Source organism: Balaenoptera physalus (assembly GCF_965194825.1).
Source record: "Balaenoptera physalus genome assembly, chromosome: 6".
Taxonomy (NCBI): Eukaryota; Metazoa; Chordata; class Mammalia; order Artiodactyla; family Balaenopteridae; genus Balaenoptera; species Balaenoptera physalus.
The window spans coordinates 119,553,634-119,567,373 of NC_138885.1; the positions used below are offsets into that span (position 1 = coordinate 119,553,634).

General features: G+C 52.9%; 1 protein-coding gene across 3 annotated transcripts; it reads left to right on the forward strand.

Annotated features, from left to right (window-relative positions):
* The first annotated feature begins 3,018 nt into the window (after window positions 1-3,018).
* On the forward strand, window positions 3,019-13,278 carry SLC11A1 (solute carrier family 11 member 1). 3 transcript variants are annotated; one of them, XM_082466099.1, is made up of 15 exons: window positions 3,022-4,246; window positions 4,764-4,897; window positions 5,745-5,867; window positions 6,164-6,283; window positions 7,284-7,390; window positions 7,833-7,903; window positions 8,240-8,307; window positions 8,482-8,637; window positions 9,236-9,394; window positions 10,776-10,865; window positions 10,993-11,112; window positions 11,532-11,681; window positions 12,142-12,215; window positions 12,629-12,782; window positions 12,922-13,278. In XM_082466099.1, exons 1-15 carry the CDS (start codon window positions 4,177-4,179, stop codon window positions 13,030-13,032), a joined length of 1,707 nt encoding a protein of 568 aa, XP_082322225.1. In that variant the 5' UTR covers window positions 3,022-4,176; the 3' UTR covers window positions 13,033-13,278. The 3 variants fall into 3 exon arrangements, with proteins under 3 accessions (XP_082322227.1, XP_082322226.1, XP_082322225.1); XM_082466101.1 differs by lacking the exon at window positions 12,629-12,782 and having other exon boundaries at window positions 3,019-4,246; XM_082466100.1 differs by lacking the exon at window positions 10,993-11,112 and having other exon boundaries at window positions 3,021-4,246.
* The last annotated feature ends 462 nt before the right edge of the window (window positions 13,279-13,740 follow it).

Genomic DNA, 13,740 nt, shown 5'->3' on the forward strand with positions numbered 1-13,740 from the left:
ATGTATACCATAGTATATGGTATGAGTACCATAGTATATTCTATGGTATGGATGTCCCATAGTTTGGTTAACCATTAACCCGTTGAAGGATGGTATGGGTAGTTTCCAGTTTGAGCTATTATGAATAAAACTGCTCTAAAAATCTGTGTACAGATTTTTGTGTGAACATAAATCATCATTTCTCTGGGGAAAAAAAAAGCCCAGGAGTGCAGTTGCTGAATCATATGGTAGTTGCATCTTTAATTTTTTTTTTAAGATTTTTTTGATGTGGACCATTTTTAAAGTCTTTATTGAATTTGTACAATACTGCTTCTGCTTTATGGGGTTTTTTATGTTTGTTTGTTTTTTTGGCCGTGAGGCATGTGAGATCCCAGCTCCCCGACCAGGGATCGAACCCACACCCCCTGCATTGGAAGGCGAAGTCTTAACCACTGGACCGCCAGGGAAGTTCCTGCATCTTTAATTTTTAAAGATATTTCCAAACTATCTCCAGAGTGGCTGTACCATTTTACATTCCCACCAGCAACATATCTGTGATCGACCTAGTTTCTCCACATCCTCACCAACATTTGGTATTGTGACTATTTTTTATCTTAGCTATTCTGATAGTTGTGTAGTGATATCTCATTATGATTTAATTTGCATTTCCCTAATGGCTAATGATGCTGAACATCTTTTCATATATTTATTTGCTATCTGTACATCCTGTTTGGTGAAATGTGTGTTCATGACTTTTGTCCATCTCTTTTTTGTTTGGTGTTTTGTTTTGGATTGGTTTTTTTGACCACGCCGTGAGGCTTGTGGGATCTCAGTTCCCCGACCAGGGATTGAACCCGGGCCATAGCAGTGAAAGCACCGAATCCTAACCACTAGACCACCAGGGAACTCCCTTCCCATTTCTAATTGGATTGTTTGGTTTTTCACTCTTGAGTTTTAAGAGATTTCCCTATTTCTGGATACTGGTCTTTTGTCAGATATTTGGTTTGCAAATATTTTCTCTGAATCTTTAGCTTGTCTCTTCATTCTCTTAACAGGGTCCTTCACAGAGCAAAAGTTTTTAATTTTGATGAGGACCAATTCATCATTTTTCCCTTTATAAATCATGCTTTTATAAGTGTCAAGTCTAACAAATCTTTGTCGAGTCCTAGATCCTGAAGACTTTCTCCAATTTTTTTTTTTTTTTTTTGGCCTCGCCAAGTGGCTTGCAGATCTTCGTTCCCCAACCAGGAATGGAACCCAAGCCACGGCAGTGAAAGCACTGAGTCCTAACCACTGGACCACCAGGGAATTCCCTCTCCTACTTTTTTTCTAAAAGCTTTACTGTTTTAAATTTACATTTAAGTCTGTGATCCATTTTGAGCAAATTGGGCTTCATGCAATTTCACCCTACGCATGCAGGGTTTAGTATTCAGCAGCAACTCCAGATCCGAGGGGACCACTACGCAGATTTCTGGAGCTCTGGCTCATGTAGACACTCTGCCCAGAAACCTCTGCTCTTAACCGTTACACATACTGCCTCTTCTGTAAGGCAGAGGTTGTGCAGGGTATTGATCAGTCATTAATCAGTTATACTCACCGAGTTCCTAACTACAGGGAAGGCCCCACAAAAGATGCAAAGAGGAAGACATCTGTCTTAGTCAGGGTTCTCCAGAGAAACAGAACCAATGAAAATATAGATGATAGATAGATAGATAGATAGATAGATAGATAGATAGATAGATAGATAGATAGATAATAAGGAATTGGCTCATGTGAGGATAGAGGCCAAGAAGTCCCAAGATTTGCAAGCTGGAGAGCCAATGGCATATATAATCCCAGTCCGAGTCTGAAGGCCTGAGAAACAGGTGGGCCAATGGTGTAAGTTCTAGTCCAACCCAAGTCTGAAGACAGGAGAAGATCAGTGTCCTGGTTCAAAAGCAGTCCTCAGGGAGAGAGAATTCTCCCTTACTCAGCCTTTTGTTCTCTTCAGGTCTTCAACTGGTTGGATGATACACCATCAGGGAGGGAAATCAGATTTACTTAGTCTACTGATTAAAATATTAATCTCCTCCAAAAACACCCTCACAGACATACCCAGAATGTTTGACCAAATTACTGGGCACCCCATGGCCCAGTCAAACTGACACAAAAAATTAAACCATCACAGCATCCTACCCCAGCACCACCCCACAGCCACCACCATGTGAGTCCAAGGTAGCGACTGCAAACCTGTGTAAACCCTAGAGGTCAAGGATGGTGACCGTACCTCGAGCAACAGGATTGCACAGTGAGAGACAAAACCCAGTGCTGCTTCCTCCTCTCTGACCCACCATTCAGCCCCCTACCCACACCCACACCTCTCCTGTCCCTCTAGCCTCTTCAATCAGCCAGGAGCCAGGAAATTGGCTGCCTCCCCCCACCCTGGTTTCCTAAGCTTTGGCTCAAGTTTTTGACTCAACATGGGGATACATCATATCCCAGATCAGGTCTGGATGTGAGAACCAGTCCCAATTTTCTCTAAGTCCTGAAGTCGCAGACTTTGGAGTTGGAAACCCCATGACAATTCAAGGTCTGAATCTTCTTGGCAGAAAAGAAAGGCTACAGGGCATGGCAGGGAGAAAACTCTGAGGGAGGTAAGTGGGGGGATAAAGGAGCTGGCAGTTGGCAAGGAGAAGAGATTGGGGGGCTTCCCTGGTGGCGCAGGGGTTGAGAATCTGCCTGCCGATGCAGGGGACACGGGTTCGAGCCCTGGTCTGGGAAGATCCCACATGCCGCGGAGCAACTGGGCCCGTGAGCCACAACTACTGAGTCTGCGCGTCTGGAGCCTGTGCTCTGCAACAAGAGAGGCCGCGATAGTGAGAGGCCCGCGCACCGCGATGAATAGTGGCCCCCACTTGCCGCAGCTGGAGAAGGCCCTCGCACAGAAACGAAGACCCAACACAGCCAAAATAAATAAATAAATAAATAATAATTAAAAAAAAAAAAATTTATAAAAAAAAAAAAAAAAAAAGAAGAGATTGGGAGCTGTAAGGGTCTAGAGGTTATAGATTGGTCACCCTCAAGTGGAATCCAGCCCATAGAAATGTATGTTTAGATTACACAATATTTTCAAAAAATTTTAGCCTAGTATTCAAAAAGCATATGTTGCATACATTTTCCAGCATCCTTGACAAGTCAGAGGACATGGTGACAGTGGACCCACATTTCCACATGACAATTGGCTGGAACTCTGTAAGCACTGCCCTCTTCAGACAGAGTTTATGACCTTTGTTTTGCTACAGTCCACCACTCCCTATTACCTTACCCACCCCCGCAACTGAGGCTTAGCATCTTTTGTCATTCAACACTGAGCTGGCACTATTTTTCACTTTTCTTTTTTGGCTGCACTGCGGCAGCATGCGGAACTTCCCCAACCAGGGATCAAACCCGTGCCCCCTGCAGTGGAAGCACGGAGACTTAACCACTAAATCACCAGGGAAGTCCAGAGCTGGTACTATTTTTCTCATTCCCAACCTGTCTCATAGTTCATCTTACCTGCCTGGCCTCCTTGGAACACCTAAACTTTTAACCACTTAGCTAGTCTGAGCCCTTCCTTTAACAGAAGAAACAAGATCAGAGACAGGACATGATCTGGTGACAATGTCAAGTGGATCGGTGGCAGAACAAGGACCAGAATTCCAGCCCTTTTCTTCTGAGGATCTCTTTGGCCTGAATCTTCAATGCATGTCCCTGTGGCCGTGCCTGGAAGGTCTTTTCCTCTGAGGCACTCAGTGGGAAACTGAGGTCGAGGTAGGCATCAGAACTCCCTTCCTCCCATTAGGCCAAACACCGGCCATGGGACTCAAGAATGAAAAGGAGAAGGGTCTGACTGTTTGTGCAGGGTGAGAGAAGGGGGAGGCAGGGGGCAGTCATGTGATCTAGACATGAATGCCCAAGTGGCAGGAAGTGTCTGAAATCAGAGCTAACTTGGGACGCACACAACTCCGGGTGCCTGGAAGGGAGCCAGAGGAGTTGTGGGACTCGGGCCAGGAGGGGAAAAAATGACCATACTGTGGTCACCCAGACCCTTCCACCAGAGCCGGCCACTTCTGCGTTTGGAAAGTGTTTCACAATGCTCCGTGTGTGTGAGGACAGCCCAGCTCAGCTGAGGACGGGTGACAGGGTGTGGACTCACGCACTCACCAGCACCCAGAGAGGATGCGTGGCCAGAAGGGCTGCCCAGCACACCACTTGTGCAGAGCGCCTGAGCCTGCGGTCCTCATGACAGGTGAGTGGCCCCCTGCAGGGACAGAGCCTGAATGGGGGTGGGGGGGGAGGGTCAGGGGGGCAAGGACACCAGCCTGGGGCTGGGTTCTTCACATCCCCAAGGGCAGAGTGCCCCCTTGCCTCATCTCTGTGGATCTGGAGCTCCTGGAGCTTCCTTGGCTGCTGGAGGTGGCAGGGATGAGGCCAAGGGGCACACACAGCAGGGCCAGCTTTCCCTCCTCAGAACCCACGTCCCTCTCCACATCCTCCATGATGAGAGAGATCTGGGTCTGGGAATCTCTGCACTCACATGGAAGGAGGGTAATCCTGAAGGCCCCGCTTCTCACACATCTTCTGTAATGTTTGGTCCGGGGTGGAGGCGGTGGACCCAAGATGGGAGTCAAGGAGGCCTCCTGTTCAGTTGGGCCTTCGTTTCTCCACTTTGCCAAGAGGAGGTGGGGGAAGAGGACAGATGGCTTTAATCCTGGGCCACCAGAAAGAGGCAGGTCACTCACCAAGGCTCATGGGGCCCCTTGCAGGTGACACGGGCCCCCCAAAGCTCAGCAGGACCAGATATGGCTCCATCTCCAGCCCACCCAACCCAGGGTTACAGCAAGAGCCTCCTGGAGGGACCTACCTGAGCAAGAAGATCCCCATCCCAGATGCAGAACCGGTGAGAATGCTGGAAACTTCCTGGGGTCTTTCAGGATGGACAAGATCATATGGGATCTCACAGGGGGAGGGGGGTCTCCTGCAGACCATGGCAAGTCCCTTCCAGCTCTGAGCAGCAGTGATGGACAATGGCAACTGCTGCCTTCCTGCTTCTGTCCCCAGTGCTTAGCTGGGGCACTTAATATTTGTCTAAAAATTACCAAGTGGCTTTCTAGATGAATCTCAGCTTTCCTAGGAAGGGAAAGGGACCTGGGGTGAATTCCGGTTGGAGCCTCAAGGATTTGTTGTAACATTTAAGGAAAGGACGCAGACAAGGGCATCGGGAGATGTGGAGCCTGCCGGCTGGCTCCTAAGAGAGTATCACCCTGCATTCCCAGAATCTTTAGCAGATGCCCAGGCTGCCAGGCCAACCCCCGGAATAGGGGTGGGGAGACCCTAGGCTCAGTGGGCTCCAGAGAGGAGGCCCGGTGGTCTGAGAAGGGACTGGGCAGGGAGGAGCTGGCCCAGGGAGGCCTGACCCAGGAAAGCTCCCCTCTGGGCTCTGAGGATCTGCTGACTCAGGGCCTGCCTGAGGAAGGCTGGTCAAGTGTAGACCACAGAACCTGACCAATCCAGAAAGCTGATCTGCCGTGACTCAGCAAATCCCGACTTCCTCCCACCCCCTGTGCTCCACTAACCCCCCCCAGCCCCCACCCCCACCCCCGGGATGGCAGCTCCAGGAATGGGGAATGGAGGGCAGGGCTGGCCAGCCTGGGCCCATGAGCCCAGAGGGGCTCACCTGGGGGCTGGCCACGGCCAGCTGTCCCCAACCCTGTGTCCAAGACCCCTCACTCCACTTTCCTCCACAGGGCGCATTCAGCCTGCGGAAGCTGTGGGCCTTCACGGGGCCCGGCTTCCTTATGAGCATCGCTTTCCTGGACCCAGGAAACATCGAGTCGGACCTTCAGGCTGGGGCTGTGGCTGGATTCAAAGTGATTGAGTCGGGGCACAGTGGGGAGGGGGTGACCAGGCTAAGTGGGTGGAGACCCCCAGCTTGCCACGTTTCCCCAGAGGGGCATGCATGGCCAGTGTTCCTGGGAACAGGTGTTAAGTTCACATGGACCACAAAAGGGTCCCCAAGGCAGCCCTGCGGGAGTGGGAGGAGTCTTCTAGCTCTGTCTCCCCCATTCGCTCCCCAGAGGGTGTCCTTGGTTAGAGGGTCCCAGCAGCTCAGGGCTTATCAGAGACTGGTCCCTCTGGCTGACGGTCTCTCCCTGGCTTCTTACAGCTGCTCTGGGTACTGCTGTGGGCCACCGTGTTGGGCTTGCTCTGCCAGCGACTTGCTGCCCGGCTGGGCGTGGTGACAGGCAAGGACTTGGGCGAGGTCTGCCATCTCTACTACCCTAAGGTGAGCTTGGTGCACCTGGACAGGAAGCCCCTGGAGAGGTGACTTGCCCAAGGTGAAAAGCAGGTGGGCATTGGCTCGGGATAATCATTGGCTGCGGTGGACACTGGGGACTTGGCTGTCATCAGTGTCCAGGCAGACAAACAGAAATTACGCCACTAGATATTTCAAAGGTATCTAATGCGGGGATGTAGTCACAAAGGTGTTGAAAGAGCTGAAGGAGCAAGGGAAGGAGGTGTTACCCAGAGATCAGAAAGCTGCTGGACAGGAGCCCAGGGATCATCATTCGCTGCCAAGCTTCTAGAAACACTGCCGCCACTGCTGACTGGAGCCCATATTGCCTGGTGCCCTTGCTGGTGCCAGCTCCAGAAGCGGGGGGTAAAAATGATGTCTCCCTGCCTTTCCATTTCCTTTAACTATTTCCTACTGTTGACCTAAAACAAATAGACTGCTAGATATTTCTCCCGCAAAGATGGGCTTATTCAGGATCAGCAGAGAATCATAACTGGGGAGTCTGCAGCCATGGGGAGCCACGTGCAAGTCTCCGCACGGCAAAGGGAGAACACTTTTATGGAGGAGAAAGGAAAGTTGGGAGGCCGATCGTAAACAAAGAGTCCACGGCTTTTCAGTGGCTGAGTCTTTGCCGGGGAATGAAGAGGAGTCTTTCTTCTTCCTGTTGGGCTCTGCTATCTTCGCAGGGCGTGGGAGCTTCCCCTTCTCAAATCCCGACTCTATTTAATTGAAGTTTCTGTTGATTAATTTTACACCATGAAAACCTAACTGGAAGCCCGCTCCCGACTCTATTTAATTGAAGTTTCTGTTGATTAATTTTACACCATGAAAACCTAACTGGAAGCCCGCTGGCAAGGCCGACTTGCAAATGTAGTTTGCAGGCTTCCAGCCCAGGAGTATAGAGCCAGGTACAGAAAGGTCAGTCAGTGTAGGGCTGAGACAACAGACAAATAATTGGTCCAGGCTTAATGACGGGATTACCTCCCCCTAGGTGCCCCGCATCCTTCTCTGGCTGACCATCGAGCTAGCCATCGTGGGCTCAGACATGCAGGAAGTCATTGGCACAGCTATTGCATTCAATCTGCTCTCAGCTGGACGGTACTCCGGAGGGGCCCCAGCTCTTCAGTCCAGGGCTGGGAACAGCTGCTTCTTCCTCCCCAGGCCTTCTATTTCCCTGCGTCCACTTCATCCTCCAGTCACCTCTGACTCAGAGCTATTGCCCAATTTGCCAGATGGAGAAATGGAGACCCAGATATGTAAAGTGACTTGTTTCAAATCACCCAGATGTCAGCACCATGCAGCCTTCAGGACTGCAGCCCCAAGCTCCCTACCATGCTGGTCCTCCACACAGCTTGGCCCTTCCTAGCGTGTATGCGCCATTTTCCCGTCTCTAGCACACTCCCACTCCCCTCTCCCTTAGCTGTCTGGGGCCACTTGAGTGCCTGCTCCCGGGAGGCCCCATTCTACAGTCTCCAGCCCTGAGGAGGGAGTTCCAGACTCCTGGACCGGGCGGGGCTGACGCAGGCCACTCTGGTTTCAGAATCCCACTCTGGGGTGGTGTCCTCATCACCATCGTGGACACATTCTTCTTCCTCTTCCTCGATAACTACGGTGGGTGTGCCTCTCATCCCATAGGGGACTTGGCGAGGGGGGGGACTGGCAATGAATGTAGGAGCTGATTGATGCTCTGCTAAATTGGGAGAAGTGCTCCTAGCAACCTCACTCTGACTGTATGGCCTTGAGCAAGTTACTTAGACTTCTGTTTCTTCATCTATAACATGCGGATAATGGCAGAGAGGCCACAGGGCTGTGGCGAGGCTACAGTGAGCGCTATATGTTAAGCGCTTGGCACAGTGCCTGGAACAAAGTGCTCAAGATACCAGCCATTAATAATTGCTTATGTTACAATTGTGGTTTTTTGGCTCTGCCCCTTTGTTCTCCCCCTAGGGTTGCGGAAGCTGGAAGCCTTTTTTGGATTTCTTATTACCATTATGGCCTTGACCTTCGGCTATGAGGTGGGAAGCCGTACCATGTCCCCACACCAAGGCCACCCCACTCTGCCCCCTGCAGAGCCTGAGGGGAGGGGGGGAGCGGACCTTAGCCATGCTCCCTAGCGGCCACGGTTGGGGTGGAGGGTGAGAATGGCTGCTCAGGGGTGGAGCGGAGCCTGACGAAGCTCCTCTCCACAGTATGTGGTGGCACGTCCTGCTCAGGGAGCACTTCTTCGGGGCCTGTTCCTGCCCTTGTGCCCTGGCTGCGGCCAGCCCGAGCTGCTGCAGGCCGTGGGCATCATTGGCGCCATCATCATGCCCCACAACATCTACCTGCACTCAGCCCTGGTCAAGGTGAGCAGACTGGAAGGCAGGGAGACATGCTCTCTCCCTAAGAGCCACACTGGCTCCGCCCCCAAGGCTGGAGCCCCGCCCCTTTGGCTCCCAACTGTGAATTTAGGAGGGAAGTGAATCACTCTTTATTCAATATATAATAATAGAGGGTCTACTGTGTGCTGGGAGCTAGGGGTCAGTGATGAAAAGACAGATAAGTCCTCTGCCTTCTTAGAGCATGCATTCTAGTAGGAGAGACAGACCATGCGCAAGTAAACAATAAAGGAAAGAAATGGATTGTGAAAGGTGCTCTGAAGGAAACAAAACAGAGAAGTATGATGGAGAATGACTGAGGAGGGGGCTTCTTTAGAAAAGGAGTCAGCAAAGGCCTTTGAAACATCAAGGATGGGAAGGAAGACCAGGGGAGAAGAGATTCTAAGCAGAGGGACTGGCAAGTGCAAAGGCCCTGAGGCAGAAACAAAGGCCTATCCCAGACGGCCAGGTAGGGGGCTTTAGAAAGTACTGGGGTTTGGGGGGAACATAGGTAGAGGTGTGAGGGTAGAGAATGTTGGGATGACTCTGAGGGACTTTGGTGCTTCCCTCCCTTTGACTTTCATAGTCTCGAGAGATAGACCGGGCCCGCCGGGCAGACATCCGAGAAGCCAACATGTACTTCCTGATTGAAGCCGCCATCGCCCTGTCTGTCTCCTTCTTCATCAACCTCTTTGTTGTGGCTGTCTTTGGGCAAGCCTTCTACCAGCAAACCAACCAGGCTGCGGTGAGGCACACCCCATACGCACATGCCCTTCAGGCTTTGCTGGGGACTCCAAACAGCGCGTCTCTGTCCTGCATTCCAGGCACTGGTAGGGGAGGGAGTCTGCGACCCTGGCCTCTGGCTGGGAGCCCCTTCCCCAGCCCACTGGGGAGACACGCCACATGTAGGCTTGCATGTGGTCAGCCCCACGCCAGGGGCTACAAGGCACAGACGTCCAGGGGAGGTGACTGGGGAGAGGAGCTGAGTCTTGGAGGATCCAGCATTCCAGCTGCGCCTTGAAGGATGGGCAGGATTTGCCCAGCAAACTGCAGAGAGGGCATTCTGGGAGGGGGTGTCTGCCTAAGCATGAGCATGGGGTTAGGAATATGCAGGCAGTCAATTTCTTTTCTTGAGTTTCTAGTGATAATCTTCATTATTAGTAGATAAACTGTCATTCATTCAGCAAAGATTTACTGAGCATTTGTTATGTATCAGCCAGTGTTTTAGGCCCTAGGGATACAGCAGTCAATGATACAGAGACCTTGCCCTCTCGCAGATTAAATTCGGAGGCAGTGAGCAAACAGGAAACAAATCAACCCATCAGTTGATCGGTTTCAAAGGAAAATATGAACGATGTTGTGAAGGAAATAAAGGGGGTGATGAAACATAATTGGGGGTGTGGTGAGGGAGGGACTACTACATTAGGCCAGGTGGTCAGGAGAGGCCTCTTGGAGGAGGTGACATTTGAGCGGACTCTGAAAGCTAAGGAGCCGGCCAGCTCCTCCCTGGCTCTCTGGGATCTGGGACTGTGCCTGTCTCAGTTTTTGAGTGAGTCTCTGTCCCAAGGCTCTAACAACTGCTAGCCAGTGTTGGGCGCTTACTGAACGCTGACAGGGTTGGGTGGGGATGGGACAGACTGGCCAAGCCTCCGGGGACATGGGCACTGCCACTGCCTTGCTGTGTGACCTTGTGAGGTCATAGCCCTCCCTGGGTCTCTGCTCCTTAGCATAAGGAGAGAGGTCTAAATAGGATGGCAAACCGCAGTAACACATTGCCTTTGAGACCAGCCGAGTCACAGAGCTGTGGGAAGTGGGTCCCATGTAAGGGAGAAGGGCCTGTGGGGCAGCTTGAGTCACTGACGGCCAATTGTCTCTCTGTGGTAATGCCAGCTCTTACAATCCAAGAGCAGCTGGAAACCAGGGTCTCATGTTAAATCTTCTCATTTGTAAATGTTGTCAACCAATTCACACTAAAGAAAAAAAAATTTGTTAGCCAAACAAAATATGTCTGGCTGGATGCAGCCCGCGGGCCACCAGTTTTCAACCCTTGGTCAAGGCTTGGAGGTCTGATTTTCTAACACTGAGTGTGCGCTTCACATCTCCTTCCTACTGCCCGGTGCCCGCAGTTCAACGTCTGTGCTAACAGCAGCCTCCACGACTACGCCAAGATCTTCCCCATGAACAACCTTACAGTGGCGGTGGACATTTACCAAGGAGTAAGCGCGAGGCAGGGCGGGCGTGGAAGGTCGCTACCCAGCGGGGCTCCTCGCCACGCCCACCTCAGGGGCAGAGCCTGCGTGAGAAGGGGCGGGTCCATGGGTCTGACCACACCCCTCCCTCCAGGGCGTGATCCTGGGCTGCCTCTTTGGCCCCGCAGCCCTCTACATCTGGGCGGTGGGACTGCTGGCCGCCGGGCAGAGCTCCACCATGACCGGCACCTACGCGGGACAGTTTGTGATGGAGGTGGGGCTGGGGCGGGCCGGGGCGGGCAGGGGTCTGAGGACAAGGCACACTACTCGGGGCTCGGACGTCCGCTTCCTTGATCCTTAAGGCAGCCCAACGGGTGCCCTTATAAGCCCCACTTTACAGATGAGAAAACTGAGATTCAGCGAGGTGAGGCTCGAGACTGCAGACCCAGGACTAATAGGAGCCTTTTCTCCAACACGGTTTAGTCTTCAGCAATCAGCTGCGGGAGGGGAATCCCCCCTAATTTCCCCCCATCTATCCCCTCACCACCAACTATGGACAGAGCTGCCCCCATTTCAAAGATGGAAAAACAGAGTGTTCCTCCAGGCATGAGATGGGCTGAGGGAGGATAGAGGGTCCCTCCCTTGGAACGCAGTCCTGCACCCCACCACCAAGGTGCCCACCCCACCCCCCAGGGCTTCCTGAAGCTGCGGTGGTCACGCTTCGCCCGAGTCCTGCTCACTCGCTCCTGTGCCATCCTGCCCACCATGCTCGTGGCAGTCTTCAGGGACCTCCGGGACCTGTCAGGCCTCAACGACCTGCTCAACGTGCTGCAGAGCCTGCTGGTGAGCCCACGGGCCCTATCACCTCCTTCCCCCTGTGGAGCCAAACAAGAACCACAGCAATCCCCCTACGGAGCCTCCCCTACCTCCCAGGCACTATTCTAAACACACCTTATCTACAAGCCTCATGTACTCCCCACAGCCACCCCAGGGGGTAGGAACCACCATTATCCCCATTTTGCAGATGGGAAAACTGATGCATGCAGTTAAGTGACCAGTGGCAGAGCTGGGATACAAGCTCAGGCAGCCTGGGGCCAGAGCCTCCAAACACTTTCTCCTGCTTTGGAGCCCCTACAACCCTGGAAGGCATAGAAGTGGAGAAATTGAGGCTCAGAGTGGTTAGGGGACTTTCCCAAGGGTGCACAGTGAGGCAGAGGGTGACTGGAGCCCCGGCCTGCTCCTCCCCTCCTTACTGTATTCTAAGGGCAGGGTCCCTCAGCCCCCTCCTCCCAATTCTCCCCAGCTTCCCTTCGCTGTGCTGCCCATCCTCACGTTCACCAGCATGCCCACCCTGATGCAGGAGTTTACCAATGGCCCGTGAGTACTCCCCAACCCCAGCACTGGACTTACATTACCACACTTGATCCTCACAACCACCAAGAGGTAGGAATTCCCATTATTCCCACTATCCAGATAAGGTCAGAGAGGTTAAGAAACTTGCCCAGGGTCACACAGCTAGCTAGCAAGTGGAGGAGCCAGGACTGGAATCCTGGGCCAGGGGCTGTTTCTAGAGCTTGAGCTCCTCCCCCTCACCTCAGACTCTGCTTTTGCCAAATCCTGCCAGTGTGGTGCCTGGAGGGCCCAGGAGGCAGAAGTTGGCCAGGGGTCTGCTCCAGGGCCCACAGCCCTGGGAAGCTGGCTTTGTGTATCCACCCCCCACCTTAGCTCCAGGCTGGCTGTGGGCACTGGAGGAGATGCAGCCAATCCTGAGCCTCCCTCTTGTGCCCAAGGGTGAGCAAGGCCTGCACTTCTTCCATCATGGTGCTGATCTGTGCCATCAACCTCTACTTTGTGGTCAGCTACTTGCCCAGCCTACCCCACCCTGCCTACTTCAGCCTTGTGGCACTGCTGGCCGCAGTCTACCTGGGCCTCACCATCTACCTGGTACTGTTGGGTCAGCGGGCGCCTTGGGGATGGGGGAGGCAAGGAGAAGAGACAACAGATGGAGGGCTTAGGGGGGGATGCACTGGGGCTTCCCCAAAGGTCTTGTCCTCTCCCCTACTCATGGCCACCACTCCTCCAGGCCTGGACCTGTCTCATCACCCATGGAGCCACCCGTCTGGCCCACGGTTCCCACCAACACTTTCTGTATGGGCTTCCTGAAGAGGATCAGGAGAAGAAGACCTCTGGATGAGCTCCCACCCAGGGCACGGCCGAGGGTGGAATGAGTGGGGCAGACTGGCCTGCTGGACCAGTGGGGGGCGGGGGCGGTGTGTGGAGGCAGCAAGATGGAGTTCTGGAAGCAGGCCAACCCTGGTTCTGTAGGGACCTGCTGTCTCCTAGTTTGCACAAGTGATTAACCTCCAGATCTCAGTGTTCTCAACTATAAAATGGGGACACCAACCTTGCAACGGACATAAATAAAGCACTTTAACGCAGAGCCTGACACTTGAGACCTAAAAAAAATCATTCCTAAAGTATTTATTGAGCACCTATAGGAGTGACCTGACAGACCAACCCAATTGGGGGTGGGACACAGGCTCCAAGCTGGTACTTAAAATAGAGTCTGAAAATGATAAATAAATGCTAATTCACTTCTTATCCAAAAGAGCAGGGAAACGGAAACAGGAAAGCACAAAATCCCTGAAGCATCAAGAATAGTCCCCCTCCCCGAAGGTCGGCCTCGCTCCTACCCTCGCTGGAGTGGCCTCAGCCTTTCTGTTCCACCTGAAACCCCTTTTCCAGGCAGTAAAACAGAAGCGCCGTTCTCCCCTCTTCGGGCGCCAAGTCCTAAGGAACCCAAGAGTCGATGCCTCTGAGGCCCAATTCCTTTGCCATCTCCCCAGGGGACCAGGCGGCCGGGACTCCCACGCCGCGCAGTTAACGCTCCCTGGGCGTTGAC

Bases quoted from the DNA above. Each gene is read 5' to 3' on its own strand.
- SLC11A1 (XM_082466099.1), top strand. From the start codon at position 4,177: ATGCGTGGCCAGAAGGGCTGCCCAGCACACCACTTGTGCAGAGCGCCT. The intron at 5,868-6,163 runs GTGATTGAGTCG...GGCTTCTTACAG, and splicing joins GGGCTGTGGCTGGATTCAAA to CTGCTCTGGGTACTGCTGTG. The intron at 10,866-10,992 runs GTAAGCGCGAGG...CCCTCCCTCCAG, and splicing joins CGGTGGACATTTACCAAGGA to GGCGTGATCCTGGGCTGCCT.